The sequence below is a fragment of the Heterodontus francisci genome, chromosome 32, assembly GCF_036365525.1.
Source record: "Heterodontus francisci isolate sHetFra1 chromosome 32, sHetFra1.hap1, whole genome shotgun sequence".
NCBI classification, from domain to species: Eukaryota; Metazoa; Chordata; class Chondrichthyes; order Heterodontiformes; family Heterodontidae; genus Heterodontus; species Heterodontus francisci.
Genome location: NC_090402.1, coordinates 2,490,095 through 2,509,626, shown reverse-complemented (window position 1 = coordinate 2,509,626; position 19,532 = coordinate 2,490,095). Strand labels below are relative to the sequence as shown.

At 51.8% G+C, this 19,532-nt stretch overlaps 1 protein-coding gene across 1 annotated transcript in view; it reads right to left on the bottom strand.

Moving 5' to 3' along the window:
* The window catches only part of LOC137347399 (protein spinster homolog 1-like), a 40,304-nt gene that overhangs the window by 9,381 nt on the left and 11,391 nt on the right, over positions 1-19,532 (bottom strand). Inside the window, exons 4-5 of the mRNA XM_068011836.1 lie at positions 12,317-12,479; positions 7,084-7,309 (exon numbers count right to left, since the gene is read on the bottom strand). Coding sequence (XP_067867937.1) covers positions 7,084-7,309; positions 12,317-12,479 — 389 coding nt within the window. The remainder of the gene's footprint in view (positions 1-7,083; positions 7,310-12,316; positions 12,480-19,532) is intronic.

Sequence of the window (19,532 nt, the reverse complement as noted above, 5' to 3'; positions counted from 1 at the left end):
CTCAAGCATGTTGGTGTGGGACTGGATTCACATCTCGGCCCAGACTGCATAAGTGAAGGCAGGATTCCTTCCCTAAAGGACATAAAGTGACCAACATGGACTTCATGCTCACCTTTATACTTCCAGATTTTGAATTCAGACTCTCAAGCCACCCCTTGTATAATTTGAATTTATGATCTCTGGATTATGAACTCTACACTCCTGAATCCACAATTGACAGTTCCCCTGTACAGATCCTCCCATGTTTGGAGAGCATTCCATGTTCCTGGACACCATCTCACACCTCCCTCGATACCGAGCAGCCCATCACACACTGCTTTCAAATAGTACAGATTGAGATCTCGTCCTGTATGAAATGAGTCTGGGATAGTTCCAGACAGTACCCGACAGCAAAAATAACAATACATCAATATAACTAAATCATAAACTGTGAAAGTTGAAAATGAACAGCCAGATCCAAAGATCCAGGTGGGAGCAATTCCTCACAGAGGAATGTTTGATAGGGACAGTGTAGAGGGAGCTTTACTCTGCATCTAACCCCGTTTTTTTTTTTTTTACAGTGTAGAGGGAGCTTTACTCTGTATCTAACCCCCTTTTTTTTTCTAACTCCATTTTTTTTTTAGGTGGCCTTTATACCCCAGGCCCCTTTTATATTTTTCACATCGAGGGGGCCTTTATCCCTCAGGCCCCCTTTATGTACATATTTACAGTTTTAAAATAACTTTATTAAAACAGATAAATAAACAAAAAAACTCAAATTAAACTCAAATTAAAATGCCATTCTCGGCGTCGACGATGCACTCCAGTCCCTGCGGTGCCCACCGGTCGCGGAAGGCCTCAAGCGTACCGGCGGACACCGCATGCTCCTTTTCCAGGGACACCCGGGCGCGAACGTAACCGCGGAAGAGGGGCAGGCAATCGGGGAGGACGGACCCCCCGACGGCCCGCAACCTGGACCTGTGAATTGCCACCTTGGCCAGGCCCAGGAGCAGACCGACGAGGAGATCCTCCTCCCTGCCCAAGCCCCTCCGCACCGGGTGCCCAAAGATCAGGAGCGTGGGACTGAAGTGCAGCCAGAATTTGAGGAGCAGCCCCTTCAGATACTCAAATAGGGGCTGCAACCTCGCACACTCCGTATAAATGTGGAACACGGACTCGTCCAGGCCGCAGAAAGTACAGCTGGCCTGGGAGTCCGTGAACCTACTTAAAAGCCTATTGCACGGGACTGCTCTGTGCAGCACCCTCCACCCCAGGTCCCCGATGTAAAGGGGGAAGATTCCCGCGTAGAGAGACCTCCATCGGGGTTTCCCCTCGCCGCCAGATGGCAACGCGGACCGCCAGGGCGTGTCCGGCCGGCTGACGAGGGCGAGGAAGTGGAGAGTGTGCAGGAGCAGCCCGTACAGGAAACCCCTCCGCGCCGATTGGAATGGCACGGAGTGCATTTCCGAGAGGCGGCTCGGGTTGTGCGGGACCGGCTCCCGAGGAGGGTTTCGGGGCCTGGGTCCGATGAGCAGTTCCGGCCGAGCGGGGGACAGCTCGGCCAGGATCGCTCCGCACTCCCGAGCCCCCTCGCCACCCGCAGTGAGGGACGTCCCGGGGGTTTCGGCTACTCCTCCGCCCGCCGGACCGTCCCCGGAGTCGGCCGCCCGGACAGCCGAGGCGCTCTCCTCCGCCGGCGGGGGAGCGCCCTGACTGGAGGCGACCATGTTCCAGACTCGGAAAAGATCCCGGTAAAAGACAGGCAACTCCCTCAGAGAGGCGCGGCTAACGGACTCCACCGGGAGCTGCGTGTCGTCTTGAAGGCAGTGACACTGGCGGAAAAAATACGTCGCCAGCGCACACCATCTGGGAGGACGCTCGACGTACAGGTATCTCTGCAGGGTCCGAAGGCGGAGAGTCGCAGCCTGGGTGCGGACGCACACCAGCGACTGACCGCCCTCCTCGATCGGGAGACTCAGGACCGCGGCAGAGACCCAGTGTTTCCTCTTGCCCCAGAAGAAATCGACGAGTTTCTTCTGGATCTTGGTGGCAAATACAGGGGGCGGGGCCAAAGTGACCAACCGGTACCACAGCATCGAGGCCACCAGTTGGTTTATGACCAACGCTCGGCCCCTGTAGGAAAGCACTCGGAGCAGTCCTGTCCAGCGCCCCAGCCGAGCGGTGACTTTCGCCTCCAACTCCTGCCAGTTTGCCGGCCAGGCTTCCTCAGCGGGGCTAAGGTGGACTCCCAGATAGAGGAGGTGCGTGGTGCTCCACGCAAAAGGTGTCATCTCCTCCGGCAGGGAGTCCACCCGCCACTGACCAACCAGGAGTCCGGAACATTTCTCCCAATTGATCCTCGCGGAGGACGCGGCAGAAAAGGTCTGCTGGCAGTCGTGCATCCTCCGCAAGTCAACGGGATCTGTGATCGCGAGGAGCACGTCGTCGGCATAAGCCAAGAGGACGACCCGCATGGCCGGCTCGCGCAGAGCCAGTCCTGTCAACCTCCTGCGAAGCAGGCACAGGAAGGGCTCCACGCAGATGGTATACAATTGGCCGGACATGGGGCATCCCTGACGCACTCCTCTCCCAAAGCGAAGGGGTGCCGTCAAGGACCCGTTAACTTTGACTAGACACACAGTGGCGGCGTATAAAAGTCGGACCCAGGCCACGAAATGCGGCCAGAGTCCGAAAGCGCGCAGAGTCCCGAAAAGGTATTTGTGATCCACCCTGTCGAACGCCTTCTCCTGATCGAGGGAGAGAAAGGCGACCGACTGACCAGTCCTCTGGGAAAGATGGACCAGGTCCCGGACCAGGTGGACGTCGTCCTGGATGGACCGGCCCGGGTGGATCATGTGGGCCAGCACAGAGCCCAGGCGGGTAGACATAGCCCGGGCAAAGATCTTATAATCCGTGCTGAGGAGGGAGACCGGACGCCAGTTTTTAAGAAGACGGAGATCGCCCTTCTTCGGCAGCAGGACGATGACCACCCTGCGCCACGAGAGGGGCATCTCCCCGGTCGCCAGGCTTTCCCCCAGGACCCGCGCATAATCGTCCCCCAGGACGTCCCAGAACGCCCTGAGGAACTCCACAGTCAACCCATCCAGCCCTGGGGATTTGCCCCTTGTGAGCTGGTGGAGTGCGCCAGTCAGCTCCGCCAACGTGAGCGGAGCCTCCAATCCTTCGGCGCCTTCCGGGCTGACCTGCGGCAGGTCCTCCCACGAAACTCTGCGCGCATCCTCGCTGGACGGATCCGGAGAGAACAACGCACTGTAATAAGTCCGGACCAGGAGGCCCATTCCCTCCGGATCCGTGATGGAGGATCCGTCGTCGGCCAGCAGCTCAACGAGCTGCTTATGGACCCCCCGCCATTTTTCCAGCGAGTAGAAGAAGGGTGAGGCGCGGTCCAAATCTTCCAGGATCTGGATCCGCGACCTCACGTACGCGCCTCGGGACCCTATGAGCTGCAGGTCCCTCAGCGCGCCCTTCTTCTCTTTGTACGCCTGCCACAGGGCCAGGTCCGTGACGGCATGACCGAGGCGGGACTCCAAGTCGAGCACCTCCCTCTCAAGGCGCCCGATCTCGGCCTCCCGCCTCTTGGTCGACCCCTTCGCGTAATCCTGACAGAAGACGCGGATGTGAGTGTCGCCCACAACCCACCAAAGCCTCAAGGAGGGGAAGCCCCCCTGCTTCCTTCTCCAGTCGGCCCAGAATCGACGGAACGAGTCCCGGAATCGCTCGTCCTCCAGCAGCCGGTTGTTAAAGTGCCAGTACGCGGACCCCGCCTGCGTGCGGAGCGGAGTAAACTCCGCCCACACCAGATGGTGGTCCGAGCACGGCACCAGCCGCTGAGACGCGGGAGACGTACGCCTGCGAAAAGTAGAGGCGGTCGATTCGCGACCCCCCTCCTCCAGACCTCCATGTGAAGGCGCTGGAGTCGGGATGGAGATTCCGCCAGACGTCCTCCGCGCTCGGGACCGGAGTGATCCCCCACCTCGACGGTGCAGTTAAAATACCCCCCCGAGGATGATGCACTTGCCGCTATCGGTGGAGCTCAAGAGAGCGGACACTTCTTCAAAGAAGCGCGCTTGCAAAGCGCCGGGCCTGGGCGCGTACACGTTCACAAAGTGGAGTGGCACGCTACCCAGGCGAACGGCGAGGTGGAGCAAGCGGCCCGGCACTAGCTCCTTGACCCCCAAGATCTCCGGCTGAAAAGTCGGGGCCAACAAGATAGCCACCCCACTAGAAATAGGGGTGAGGTGACTCATGTAGACCCCACCCTGCCACTCCAGGAGCCAGGTGGCTTCGTCTCCTGGAATGGTGTGGGTTTCCCACCCCCAGGATCGATGGCGGAGGAGTCCTCTCTGGGTTCTATTGTGAAACTGGAGCCTGTGGGCGCCACCAGCCCAGGACCCCCCTCTACCTCCGTCCCCAGGCCAACGAGTGGTCCAGGGGAGACATAAGATCCCGACTCCGGAAATCCAGCTGGAGCCGAGACCAGAGGCAGAGAGAGGAGGCCATCTCCCGCTACGCCAGCACCCACAGGTCCAGCAGATGGGGCAGAATTCTCAGTTTTCACCAGGTCAGGTGTCTCCTGGTTGGTGGTGGACTCCGGCTGGGAGGGCTAACCCTCTGGGGCGTCGCCCTCCCCTTCATTCATGGCACCCGACCCAGTAGCAGTGGCGGAATGGGCGGCGTCCCCAGGCTCCCCCACCACAAGCAGGGCCCCACTTACTCCTTCAGGAGGGGCCTCATGTACCGGGGCCTTCCCCTCCCCTCCATCCTGAGGAATAGGGAGCTCCTGCCCGGACTTTGCAGCCTTGGTGGTGGCGGTAGGGAGAAACTGAAGATCCGAAACAGGAGGCAGCTCCCCTCCAACAGATGGGCCCTGCACCTCAGGGCCCTGTGTTATTTCTGTGGAGGGGTGCCTTCTCCTCTTTTTCCCACTAGGGCGCGGAGGCTCAGAGATCTCCATGTCATCAGAGGCCTCCGCCTCCGCACCCTTTTTTTCCTTTTTAGTCACCCTGGGCCTGAGCCCAGCCCTGTGACAGGTGGATTCCATGGGAATGGGCTTTGGGCTGAGCTCAGGCTCGGGTTGAGTCAAAGTGTCCAGTGGACGCGCCTCATGATGTTTCTTTTTTCCCCGCGTCTTCCTTCCGCTCGGACGGATGCTCCCCTCCCCGCCGGAGGCTGTGAAAACCACAGCCTCCGGAACCGACTGAGCGGTGTCTGTTGGATGTGCGGGGGGAGTGGGAGGAGGTGCTGTGGAACCACTCTGGGCCGCCGAGGTGGAGCTGGCGGCCGGGAGGTTGGGGCAGTTCTTCCGAACATGCCCCACCCCCTTCCAGACGTGGCACCGCACCCCGTCCAAGGTCCAAAAGACGCGGTAGGCCGTCCCCTGGAACTCCACATTAAATTGGCCCTCCGTGTCCTCCTCCCGCGCCAGCTGCATAAATAACTGGCGGCGGAAGGAGTAGACATGTTGGAGGCTGTGCTCCCGAAGACCAAGCCGGACTGGGGTGATCCCCGACCTCACCTCCCCCAGATGGTGCAGGTGCGGGAGGAGGAGCTCACTGGGAATTAAGGGTGGGACGTTGGACAACATTATCCGACGCGCAGTGGCCCCCAGAGGGTCCACTGGCAGGAAGGTCCCCCCCACAGTGAGCCCTTTACTCAGGGCCAGGGACACCGGCCGCTCGGTCCTCAAAAAGAACACAGCCTTCCCATACATCTTTGAGGCCGCAACAATGGCCGAGGGGCCGACAACCTCGGCCATTGCCTTTACGAAGGCCTCAATAGACATGTTGGGGTGGGGATAGCTCTTCACCCCATGGCTGGATGTTATTAATTTAAAGGGTGACGGGGCCACGTGGGCAGCCACAGAAGCTGCAGCTGCATAGGTAGTAGAGGGCCCCGCCACCGGTGATGAAGGGCTTGCCATGGGTCTAAGAGCTAAACCCACCCCAAATTGTGGGCTTGTACACCAAATATCAGCGATTCACTGAAAATATTGAATATGTATTAAAGACAAGCAAACAAACAACAGGTTAGTGGAGAGGCTGAGGTAATAGAGGAGAGGCAAAGGCAGGCTGTAAGGGATGACTTGCTTTCTGGAGGTGGTGCTCACAGCACACTTAAAACAATCTTTAAACTTGGTCTTCAGGTTGGGGGAGTCGTCTTCACCTGGGTCAGCTGAAGCTGCCCAGGCACTATCTATCCCCTTCCGTCTGTTTAGCTGGGCAGCCTCAGCTGACCCAGGCTCGGCAATTGGGGTGGGGAGGGAGCTTCCCTGTGTGCTTTTGCAGCAGCACAGATTCCTGTTGAATTGGCAGTCCCACCCCTTGTTGTTCCAGCCACTTGTTCCTCCCCCAACAGTCCAAAGTAAATTACTGGTGTTCAGCACCCACCTCCAGACAAAGCCTTGTTTCCAAAAAATGTCTCTTTCTTCTCTTTAATGGAGATTGTTGTTGAAGTTTAACCTCTGCTTTGTTGTAACTGCTCTCCCTTGCTCAGCATAGCTCCTCTCTCCACCTCTGCAACCTCCAACTGCCACCAGCACTCTCAGCTGAGGCTCATTGCTGCAATCAGCAGTCAACACTCCACTTAGCCAGCAGCCAACCCCAGTGCTGTACCTGTCCTGGGAGTGTTTGATGGGGACAGTGTAGAGGGAGCTTTACTCTGTATCTAACCCCAGTGCTGTACCTGTCCTGAGAGTGTTTGATGGGGACAGTGTAGAGGGAGCTTTACTCTGTATCTAACCCCTTGGAAGTTACTCTTTCATTGATGTGAGAATGGTAACAGATGGTGTAGCAGACTCACAGCTTTTGCAAAGCTCATTTGAGAGCAGTAAGATTGAGTGAGGCAAATGGAACAGATGGATTTAGAATTGGAGCCTGATGATAAATACAATGTGCAGTGCTGTGAAAGTATTCCTGAGTAGGATATTAAAGGGTAAGGGAGTAAGGGGGAGAATGGGGTTAAACTTGGTATGCTAGAACATTCTATGGCTCTGTGAAGCATTTCAGTTTTACGTTATGGCTTTGATATATCTGCGATGTGATAAAGACACTGTTGGCACTATATAAATGCACGTCCCTCATTTACCTGCATTCCTGACAGACCCAGCGAGACAGAGGAGCAGGAGTGGGGGTCTGATGAATGGTCGCAGACACTGCAGTACTTTCTGGCCAAGGGTCAGCCTGTGGGTCACGGTAGTTTTGTCATCATCATCACTTGTCTTCGCAGCTCGAAATTCACGAACTGTCAGCAGCAGAATGGCGCTAACAATGAACCCTGGGATAGCGCTAAGGAAGAAAGCCCATCTCCAACCCTGAGGGAAACACAGTGTCAGAAAATCACAGCATTTCACAACTGCTTAAAGCCTGCTCAAACAAAATCAGAGAATGCCATACACCCAGAATATTAACCTGACCTCCCCTCTCAGCTGCTCAATCCTTTTCCGATTTTATTTTTCCCTCCTCTCAATAGTGACCTTGGGTTTGGGCCAGTGATGACCCATCGGGTCAGTGATGGCCCATCGGGCCAGTGATGACCCATCGGGCCAGTGATGATCCATCGGGCCAGTGATGATCCATCAGGCCAGTGATGACCCCATCAGGTCAGTGATGACCCCATCGGGCCAGTGATGACCCCATCGGGTCAGTGATGACCCCATCGGGCCAGTGATGACCCATCGGGTCAGTGAAGACTCCATCGGGCCAGTGAAGACCCATCAGGCCAGTGATGACGCATCAGGCCAGTGATGATCCATCGGGTCAGTGATGATCCATCGGGTCAGTGATGACCCATCAGGCCAGTGATGATCCATCGGGTCAGTGATGACCCATCAGGCCAGTGATGACCCATCAGGCCAGTGAAGACCCATCAGGCCAGTGATGACCCATCGGGTCAGTGAAGACCCATCAGGCCAGTGAGGACCCATCGGGTCAGTGAAGACCCATCAGGCCAGTGATGACCCATCAGGCCAGTGAAGACCCATCAGGCCAATGATGACCCATCAGGCCAGTGATGATCCATCGGGTCAGTGAAGACCCATCAGGCCAGTGAGGACCCATCGGGTCAGTGAAGACCCATCAGGCCAGTGATGATCCATCGGGTCAGTGATGACCCATCAGGCCAGTGAGGACCCATCGGGTCAGTGAAGACCCATCAGGCCAGTGATGACCCATCAGGCCAGTGAAGACCCATCAGGCCAATGATGACCCATCAGGCCAGTGAAGACCCATCAGGCCAGTGAGGACCCATCGGGTCAGTGAAGACCCATCAGGCCAGTGAAGACCCATCAGGCCAGTGAGGACCCATCGGGTCAGTGAAGACCCATCAGGCCAGTGAAGACCCATCAGGCCAGTGAGGACCCATCGGGTCAGTGAAGACCCATCAGGCCAGTGAAGACCCATCAGGCCAGTGAGGACCCATCGGGTCAGTGAAGACCCATCAGGCCAGTGAAGACCCATCAGGCCAGTGAGGACCCATCGGGCCAGTGAGGACCCATCGGGTCAGTGAAGACCCATCGGGTCAGTGATGACCCATCGGGTCAGTGAAGACCCATCAGGCCAGTGAAGACCCATCAGGCCAGTGAGGACCCATCAGGCCAGTGAGGACCCATCGGGTCAGTGAAGACCCATCGGGTCAGTGAAGACCCATCAGGCCAGTGAAGACCCATCAGGCCAGTGAGGACCCATCAGGCCAGTGAAGACCCATCAGGCCAGTGATGACGCATCAGGCCAGTGATGATCCATCGGGTCAGTGATGACCCATCAGGCCAGTGATGACCCATCGGGTCAGTGATGACCCATCAGGCCAGTGAAGACCCATCAGGCCAGTGAGGACCCATCGGGTCAGTGAAGACCCATCAGGCCAGTGAAGACCCATCAGGCCAGTGATGACCAATCAGGCCAGTGATGATCCATCGGGTCAGTGATGACCCCATCGGGTCAGTGAAGACCCATCAGGCCAATGATGACCCATCAGGCCAGTGAAGACCCATCAGGCCAGTGAAGACCCATCAGGCCAATGATGACCCATCGGGTCAGTGATGACCCATCAGGCCAGTGAAGACCCATCGGGTCAGTGAAGACCCATCAGGCCAATGATGACCCATCAGGCCAGTGATGACCCATCAGGCCAATGATGACCCATCAGGCCAGTGATGACCCATCAGGCCAATGATGACCCATCAGGCCAGTGATGACCCATCAGGCCAGTGAAGACCCATCAGGCCAGTGAAGACCCATCAGGCCAATGATGACCCATCGGGTCAGTGATGACCCATCAGGCCAGTGAAGACCCATTGGGTCAGTGAAGACCCATCAGGCCAGTGAAGACCCATCAGGCCAATGATGACCCATCAGGCCAATGATGACCCATCAGGCCAGTGATGACCCCAGGCCAGTGAAGACCCATCAGGCCAATGATGACCCATCAGGCCAGTGATAACCCATCAGGCCAGTGAAGACCCATCAGGCCAGTGATGACCCATCAGGCCAGTGAAGACCCATCAGGCCAATGATGACCCATCGGGTCAGTGATGACCCATCAGGCCAATGATGACCCATCGGGTCAGTGATGACCCATCAGGCCAATGATGACCCATCAGGCCAGTGAAGACCCATCAGGCCAGTGATGACCCATCAGGCCAGTGAAGACCCATCGGGTCAGTGAAGACCCATCAGGCCAGTGATCCATCAGGCCAATGATGACCCATCGGGTCAGTGATGACCCATCAGGCCAGTGAAGACCCACCAGGCCAATGATGACCCATCGGGTCAGTGATGACCCATCAGGCCAATGATGACCCATCGGGTCAGTGAAGACCCGTCAGGCCAGTGAAGACCCATCAGGCCAATGATGACCCATCGGGTCAGTGATGACCCATCAGGCCAATGATGACCCATCGGGTCAGTGAAGACCCATCAGGCCAATGATGACCCATCAGGCCAATGATGACCCATCGGGTCAGTGATGACCCATCAGGCCAATGATGACCCATCGGGTCAGTGAAGACCCATCAGGCCAGTGATGACCCATCAGGCCAATGATGATCCATCAGGCCAGTGAAGACCCATCAGGCCAATGATGACCCATCAGGCCAATGATGACCCATCGGGTCAGTGAAGACCCATCAGGCCAGTGATGACCCATCAGGCCAATGATGACCCATCGGGTCAGTGAAGACCCATCAGGCCAGTGATGATCCATCAGGCCAGTGAAGACCCATCAGGCCAATGATGACCCATCGGGTCAGTGAAGACCCATCAGGCCAATGATGACCCATCAGGCCAGTGATAACCCATCAGGCCAGTGAAGACCCATCAGGCCAATGATGATCCATCAGGCCAGTGAAGACCCATCAGGCCAATGATGACCCATCGGGTCAGTGATGACCCATCAGGCCAATGATGACCCATCGGGTCAGTGATGACCCATCAGGCCAATGATGACCCATCGGGTCAGTGAAGACCCATCAGGCCAATGATGATCCATCAGGCCAGTGAAGACCCATCAGGCCAATGATGACCCATCGGGTCAGTGATGACCCATCAGGCCAATGATGACCCATCGGGTCAGTGATGACCCATCAGGCCAATGATGACCCATCGGGTCAGTGATGACCCATCAGGCCAATGATGACCCATCAGGCCAGTGAAGACCCATCGGGTCAGTGAAGACCCATCAGGCCAGTGATCCATCAGGCCAATGATGATCCATCAGGCCAGTGAAGACCCATCAGGCCAGTGATGACCCATCAGGCCAGTGAAGACCCATCAGGCCAATGACGACCCATCGGGTCAGTGATGACCCATCAGGCCAGTGATGACCCATCGGGTCAGTGAAGACCCATCAGGCCAGTGATGACCCATCAGGCAAGTGATGACCCATCAGGCCAATGAAGACCCATCAGGCCAGTGATGACCCATCAGGCCAATGAAGACCCATCAGGCCAGTGAAGACCCATCAGGCCAATGATGACCCATCAGGCCAGTGAAGACCCATCAGGCCAGTGATGACCCATCAGGCCAGTGAAGACCCATCAGGCCAATGATGACCCATCGGGTCAGTGATGACCCATCAGGCCAGTGAAGACCCATCAGGCCAGTGATGACCCATCAGGCCAGTGAAGACCCATCAGGCCAGTGATGACCCATCAGGCCAGTGATGACCCATCAGGCCAGTGAAGACCCATCAGGCCAATGATGACCCATCAGGCCAGTGAAGACCCATCAGGCCAGTGAAGACCCATCAGGCCAATGATGACCCATCGGGTCAGTGATGACCCCATCGGGTCAGTGATGACCCCATCGGGTCAGTGATGACCCATCAGGCCAGTGAAGACCCATCAGGCCAGTGATGATCCATCGGGTCAGTGATGACCCCATTGGGCCAGTGATGACCCCATTTGGGCCAGTGATGACCCCATCAGGCTAGTGATGACCCCATTTGGGCTAGTGATGACCCCATTGGGCAAGTGATGACCCCATCAGCCCATAATGACCCTATTGGGCCAGTAATTACCCCATTTGGGCCAGTGATGACTCCATTGGCCAGTGATGACCCCATTGGGCCAGTGATGACCCCATTGGGCCAATGATGACCCCATTTGGGCTCGTGATGACACCATTGGGCTGGTGATGACCCCATAGGGCCAGTGATGACCCCATTTGAGCTGATTATGACACCATTGGTCCAGTGATGACCCCATTGGACCAGTGATGACCCCATGGGCCAATGATGACCACATTGGTATATCAATGGCTGCTTTGGGCTCACTCATTGCTTCCGCAAACCAACCTCTGGGACGACCTCATGTTCCCTCCTGTTCAGGGGGCTATCCGATCCCAGGACGTCCCAAAGCACTTTACAGCCAGTGAAGTACTTTTGTCGTGTAACCATTGTTGTAATGTAAGAAATGCAGCAGCCAATTTATGCACAGCAAGCTCCCACAAACAGCAATGTTGTAATGACCCAATAGTCTATTTTTGTGTTGCTGGTTGCAGGATAAATATTGTCCCAAAACACCAGGGTGAACTGCCCTGTCTTTTTCCAAGTAGTGCAATGGGATCTTTTACATCCACTTGGGAGGGCAGACGGAGCCTTGGTTTTACTTTGTGGGACACAAACCCAGGTGTTTGTTTTCAAAGTTGTTTCAATGACCTTCTCAGCTGTGTTGTCCATTTTGGACATACATGTCTTAATTTTTCTGTGTTCTGAGGTCCACTCACAACAGGCTCCATTTGAGGGAGAGGCACCTGCGACAAGAGGAAATAGTTCAGTGGTGGGGGGTAGTGAGGGGCCCTGCAGGGCTGGAGGTGAAGCTTACCTGCCCCAGGATGTTGGCCCTGGTAACATAGTTCCCGACAGCATATGACAGGCTGTAGCCAGCGTAGATTCCCCAGTTATAGAAGCCCATGGCCAAACCTCGGGACACCTTTGGGAAGTAATCCATGATCAGACTGACTGCGAACGGTGTGCACCCGGCCTCACTGTGAAATAGAACATAAGACATGAAAACCGACAGAAAAATTCACATCTCCACAATTTCATTGAATGATACAGCACAGAAGGAGGCCATTTGGCCCATTGTGCCTGTGCCAGCTCTTTCAAAGAGCTATCCAATTAGTCTCACTCCCCCTGCTCTTTCCCAAAAGCTTTGCAAATGTTTCTTTCCCCTTCAAGTATTTATCCAATTTCCTTCTGCTTCCACTGCCCTTTCAGGCAGCGCATTCCAGATCACAACAACTCGCTGTGTAAAAAAACAATCTCCTCCTCTCCCCTCTGGTTCTTTTACCAATGATCTTAAATTTGTGTCCCTCTGGTTACCAACACTCCTGCCACTGGAAACAGTTTCTCCTTATTTACTCAATCAAAACCTGTTACGACCCGGTGTGAAAGGGGTCTAGGGTTCCCTTTCAGCCTTCACCTGGTCTTACCGTAACAGGGTTTAATTTTAAACACACCGTGTTTTTAGCTCCCTCTTGGTGAATCCTTGTTCACCGCTTTCCAATTATAAGGCAAAGAAACCAGCACAAACAGGTTTTCTTAGATTTAAAGAAGAAAAGTTGAAATTTATTAAACTTGAACTTAAACTCTAATTCGGTTGATGCCTACGGGTATATGACACGCCCAAGCTAGCAAACATACGTGATACACACATGCAAATAAAGACAGAAAAGAGCAGAAGAAAAATAAAGTGGAATGTTTGAGGCAATATCTGAAGAGTTGTTGTTACGGTTCTTTGAGCTCACTGTAGAGTCCTTGATTGTAGGTAGATTTTGCTTTTCGTTGGGGCCCAGTATTCTTCTTAAACCTTGTTCTCTTTAGGAGACTTCTCTTGCTTGAGGTTCATGTGTCTTCAGTAGATTCAGAGGCTTGTGAGAAAGAGATGGGAGCAGAAAGGAGAGATCTTCTCAGTCCAGGAGCAAACAGAGACTCTGACTTCCAACTCTCTGTGGCCAGTTCAAAAGGAAATCCTGGAACAGCAGGTTCCAGGATGTGACCAGCTGGTCTAACCAGTTTTGACCCTTGTGGATTGTATCCTCCTTAGCAGGCCCTGGTATGCGCTTCCTTACCTTCGATGTCTGCTAGTATGAAAATGTTTTTTTCCAGCCACAGCTGATCCGTTTAACAAGTCATTTCCTCACTCCAACAACAGTTAAAAATCAATGTTCATGACAAAATTGATGTGCCTCATTCTTGGTAGGTGGGGGCCTAGCATGACAAAACCCTTTACAATTTTGAACACTTCAATTAAATCTCCTCTTAACCTTCCCTGCTGTAAGGAGAACAATCCCAGCTTCTCCAGTCTCTCCCTGTAACTGAAGTCCCTCATCCCTGGTGATGACGATGGCAGATTCTTCGCAGGTGAAGTATATGGGAAGGCTTGTCTCTGTGGTTTTTGGCGTGATCGTTGGTGACTGAAGAGGCCAATTCTTGATCTTCAGGCTCTTGAGCAGTTGGGGCACAAGAACTCCTGGTTTGTAGGGGCTCTGGTAGAAGCAGATTCCTTCCATTGTTGGTGCCTTTCTTCAGCAGCCTCACGTCTGTTTGTTTTGAACTTGTAGGTTGCTTTCCTGGTTGTTGTGTGCCAGCTGTCTCTGTCAGCAGCATCCTGCTCCCACACCCGTTGGTCATTGTCAGTCACAGAGAGCTGTCTTTTCAGCTGGTCTTTGAAGTGTTTGTGAGCTACATGTTAATTTCACTTACCGGAGCATAATTCACCATAAAGCACTGCTGTTGGCATTCTGGAATCCTCCATGTGTGACACACGTCCTGCCCAATGCAATTGGCATTGTAAGAGAATGCATTCAATGCTGGGCAGATTGGCTCTGTTGAGGACATCATTGTTTGTGGTGTAGTCCTGCCATCTGATGTTCATGATGGATTGAAGACAGTGTTGATGGAAGCTCTCCAGCAGTCACATTTGTTTTCTGTACAGAACCCATGATTCTGACTCATACAAGAGGGTGGCGATGATAATCGCTCTGGAGACTTGAATTCTGGGAGAGATGCGTAGTGAATGGTTTCCCCAGATACACTTTGCAAAGTGGACAAAGGAGCTGTTGGCCTTAGACAGTCAATTGCCTATGTCCTTGTTTGCAGTGGCATCATTTGAGGTAATGCTACCCTAGACTGGGAATTGTTCCATTGCATTGAGGTTGCTGCTGTCAATGTTGATCTGCAGTGGATTGTAATTTCCTCAGGGCTGTGGTTGGTACAGCTCTTCTGTTTTCTTTAGGCTAATAGTAAGGCAAAAGGCATTTGCTGTCTCAGAGAAACAGTTCACAATGAGCTGCACTGCCTCCTCTGTCTGTGCCAGAAGGGGGCAATCATCAGCAAACAGAAGCTCCTCGATAAGCTCTTCTGCAGTAATAAGATCAGAAAGTTCTGGATCTACTCAGCAGGTCTGGCAGCAACTGTGCAGAGAGAAAAGAGAGTTAATGTTTCAGGTTGGTGTGACTTTTCATCAGAACTAAGCTCTGCTGTGGTTTTGGTATTTGCCAGCAGTTGTCACAGGTTGAAGAGACTGCCATCTGTTTGGAAGTGGATGGATCCGTCAAGCCTACCTTTGTCTCTTGAAGCATCCTGCTGAAGAAAATAGAGAAAGGGGTCAGTGCCAGAACACACACTTGCTTAACACCATTGGAGGTAGTGAAGCTGTCTGAGAGGGCTCCATTCTACTTGACCAGACCTTTCTGGCCTTCATGCAGTTGACAGAGAATGATGAGCAACATTAGAGGGCACCCCGATTTAGATAGTATCTTCCAAAGTCCGTCCTGGCTGTATCGAATGCCTTGGTGAGGTCTACAAACGTAACGTACAGGCCCATGTTTTGCTCTCTACACTTCTTCTGAATCCATCTCAGCACAAAAATCATGTCTGTAGTTTACCTATTGGGTCTGAATCCGCAGTGACTTTCGGAGAGATATTCTTCAGTTATTGTCAGAACAAGTCTATTTAGAAGCACTCTGACCAAGATTTTACCTGCAATGGAGGGTAAGGTGATGCCTCTGTAGATTGAACAGTCAGACTTCTCTCCCTTGTTTTTGTACAGGGAGATAATCACTGCATCTTGAAGCTCCTGAGGCTCCGTCCCCTTCTCCCAGCATGTTGTAAATCAATCTGTAAGCCTATCAAGGATCATCTCTCCTCCCTGTTTATAGACCTCGGTTAGAATCCCATCCATTCCGCGGTCTTAGTGTGATTTTAATTATGCTGTAGTGGTCTTGGTCACTTCATGGGTTGGTCATTCATCCAGCTCAGACTTCACTTCCCTCTGTATGATCTTTGTGATGGATGCCTCCAGCACCATCCGCTGGTCACCAAGTAGGCTCTCAAAATGTTCTGACCATCAATGTAAGATAGACTCTTTATCTATGAGGACAAGAACACAAGAACTAGGAGCCGAAGTAGACCATATGGCCCATTGAGCTGGGTTGTGCCATCCAAAGATTTTAGTGATGCCTGCACCTGGTAGAAAGGTCCATATACAGATCTCAAGGTTTTATAGAAGGATTTCATATCTCCCATATCTGCATACGTTTGTATTCTATAAGCAAGAGCTGTCCATCAGTTGTTTTGGATGACTTGGAGGTTGGTTTGCAGAGTGCTGCAGACCTCTCTGTGTGCAGCTTCTTTTAGCCTGGTCAGCAGGACATGCAAGTTATCTATTTTGGCAGGAGTGTTTCTTTTGAAGTAGAAGCTCTTGGAGTTCCATGTCATTTTCATCAAAGCAATCCTGGATTCTTCTGGTTGAGAAGCTAATCACTTTGGCAGCTGTTTCTTGGGGCAGATTTCAACAGTTCCCATTGCGCTGCTGGGTTAATATCACTGCCCAGAGTTGGGTCACTGCCACTGCAGCACAGACACGATGGGCCGAAGGGCCTGTTTCTGTGCTGTATAACTCTATGACTGCCGAGTTTTGGAAAACTGCTTTTACATCTGGTAGATAGATTCTATGGATTTGTAGTTTCCTTGTTTGTGGGCCTTTTCTTTAGGGTGTTGGATTGATTCTGAAAGCAACGTTAGCTTGGACTAAACTGTGTCAGTGTAACAAGAAACTAATAAAGAAAGGGAAAAGAGATTATAAACGCAAGCTAGTGAGAAACATAAAGGCGGACTGTAAAAGGTTCTTTAGGTATGTGAAAAGGAAACGATTAGCAAGGACGGATGTGGGTTCATTGCAGGCGGAGACAGGAGAGTTTGTGATGGAGAATGAGAAAATGGTGGAGAGACTAAACAATTACTTTGTGTCTGTCTTCACGGAGGAAGAGACAGAAAATCTCCAAGAAATACTAGGGAACCAAGGGCCTTGTCAAAATGAGGAACTGAAAGTAATTCGTATTAATAAAGAGGCAGTACTCAAAAAATTAACTGGACTGGAAGTTGATAAATCCCAGGACTAGATGAGCTACATCCCAGAGTATTGAAGGAGGTGGCTCTAGAGATAGTGGATGCATTGGTGATTATCTTTCAAAATTCTATAGATTCTGGAAGGGTTCCTGCAGATTGGAAAAAGAGAAAACAAAGAAATTACAGACCTGTTAGTTTGACGTCAGTATTAGGGAAAATGTTAGAATCTATTATAAAGGATGAGATAACTGGACACTTAGAAAATAATGATATGATTGGGCAGAGTCAACATGGATTTATGAAAGGGAAATCATGTTTGACAAACCTGTTGATGTTTTTTGAGGATGTTATTTGTAACATAGATAAAGGAGAACCAGTGGATGTGGTGTATTTGGATTTTCAGAGGATTTTGATAAGGTCCCACACAGGTGGTCAGTAAAAAATTAGAGGACATGGAATTGGGGATAATATACTGCTATGGATTGAGAATTGGTAAACAGACAGAAAGCAGAGAGTAGGAATAAATGGGTCATTCTCAGGATGGCAGGCTGTTACTAGTGGGGTACCACAAGGATCAGTGCTTGGACCACAGCTGTTCACAATCTATGTAAATGATTTGGATACGGGACCTAACTGTAATATTTCCAAATTTGTGGATGACAGAAAACTAGGAGGGAATGTAAGTTGTGAGGAGGATGCAAGGAGGCTTCAAGGGGATTTGGACAGGCTAAGTGAATGGGCAAGAACATGGCAGATGGAATATAATGTGAATAAGTGTGAAGTGATTCACTTTGGTAGAAAAAACAGAAAGGCAGAGAATTTCTTAAATGGTGAGAGGTTGGGAAGTGTTGATGTCCAAAGAGACCTGGGTGTCCTTGTTCATGAGTCACTAAAAGCTAGTTTGCAGGTGCAGCAAGTAATTAGCAAGGCAAGTGATATATTGGCAAGGGGATTTGAGTACAGGAGTAAAAATGTATTGATTCAATTGTATAAAGCCTCGGTGAGACTACACCTGGAGTATTGTGTACAGTTTTGGTCGTCTTATCTAAGGAAGGATATACTTGCCATAGAGGGAGTGCAACGGAGGTTCACTAGACTAATCCCTGGGATGGCGGGATTGTCTGATGAAGAGAGATTGGGGAAACTGGGCCTGCATTCTCCAGAGTTTCGAAGAGTGAGAGATGATCTCATTGAAACTTACAAAATTCTTACAGGGCATGACAGGGTAGATGTAGATAGGATGTTTCCCCTGGCTGGTGAGTTTAGAACCAGGGAACACAGTCTCAGAATAAAGGGCAGGCCATTTAGGACTGAGATGAGGAGGAATTTCTTTACTCAGAGGGTGGTGAATCTGTGGAATTCTCTACCCCAGAGGACTGTGGAAGCTCAGTCATTGAGCATGTTCAAGACAGGAATTGATTGATACTAATGACGTCATGGGGATAGTGCGGATAAATGCATCAAGGTAGATGATTAGCCATGATCTATTTGAATGGTGGAGCAGACGTGATGGGCCGAATGGCTTAATCCTGCTCCTATTTCCTATGTTCCTATAGCAGTCAACACTGAGCATATCTCTGGTGTGTAGTATGTCCTATATGTCTCATTGGCGCACCAGAATATAATCCAAAAGGTATCGGTGCTTTGAGCATGGATGGCTCCAGGTGGTTTTAAATCTGTCTTTCTGCTGGAGGAGAGAATTAGTGATGTTGAGTTCGTGCTCCACGCAGAATTCCTACAGAGGTCGACCATTATCATTACAGTCGTCAATGACATATCTACTCAAAACACCTTGTCAATGCTCTTGGTCACATCGAGCTCTTGTGTTTAAATCTCCAAGTATGATGAGCTTATCTTTGGAGTTAATGTTCAGTCGAAGGTTGTGCAGGTCACGGTCGAAGCCTTCTTCGGTCACTATATCGGCTTGTAGGGTAGGAGCATATTTACTGATAATAGTGGTGAACTGGTTGCCATGGATTGGTACTCGGTGGGATATGAGTTGATCAGAAAAACCAGTGGGGAGGTTCTGAAACCTGCTGGCAATGGAGTTCTTAATCATAAATCCAACAGCTGAGAGGCGTTATTCATCTTTACCTTTCTCCAAGCAGAAAAGTGTATAACCTGCTCCACGCTCTGTCAATGACATCTGCTCAGTGAAGCAAACTTCACTGAGTGCTGTGATGTCCAGCCCAGCAAGCTCTCTGGCTACGATTCTGTAATTTCTTTCACAGTGTCTCTGGTCATCTAAATCTGACATTGTGCTGTTACGACCAGGTGAGAAGGGGTCTAGGGGTTCCCTCTCAGCCTTTGCCTGCTTTAACCGTAACAGGGTTTAATTTTACAAACACCGTGTTTTTGGCTCCCCCTTCAGTGAATCCTTGTTCACCACTCCAATTGTAAGGCAAAGAAATCAGACAGGTTTCCTTAGGTTTAAAGAAGAAAGATAGAAGTTTATTAATCTTAAACTCTAATCCGATTAACAACTACAAATATGCGACGTGACCACGCGAGCATGCAGACATGATAAACACACACGCAGATAGAGACAGAAAAAGTAGAAAGAATAAAGAGGAACAGTTTGAGCAATATCTGTTAGTTATTTACTGTCCTTTGAGTTCAACGTGGAGTCTTTGGTTGCCGGTAAATCCCGCTGTTTGTTGGGGCCCAGTTCATGCTTCAACTTGTTT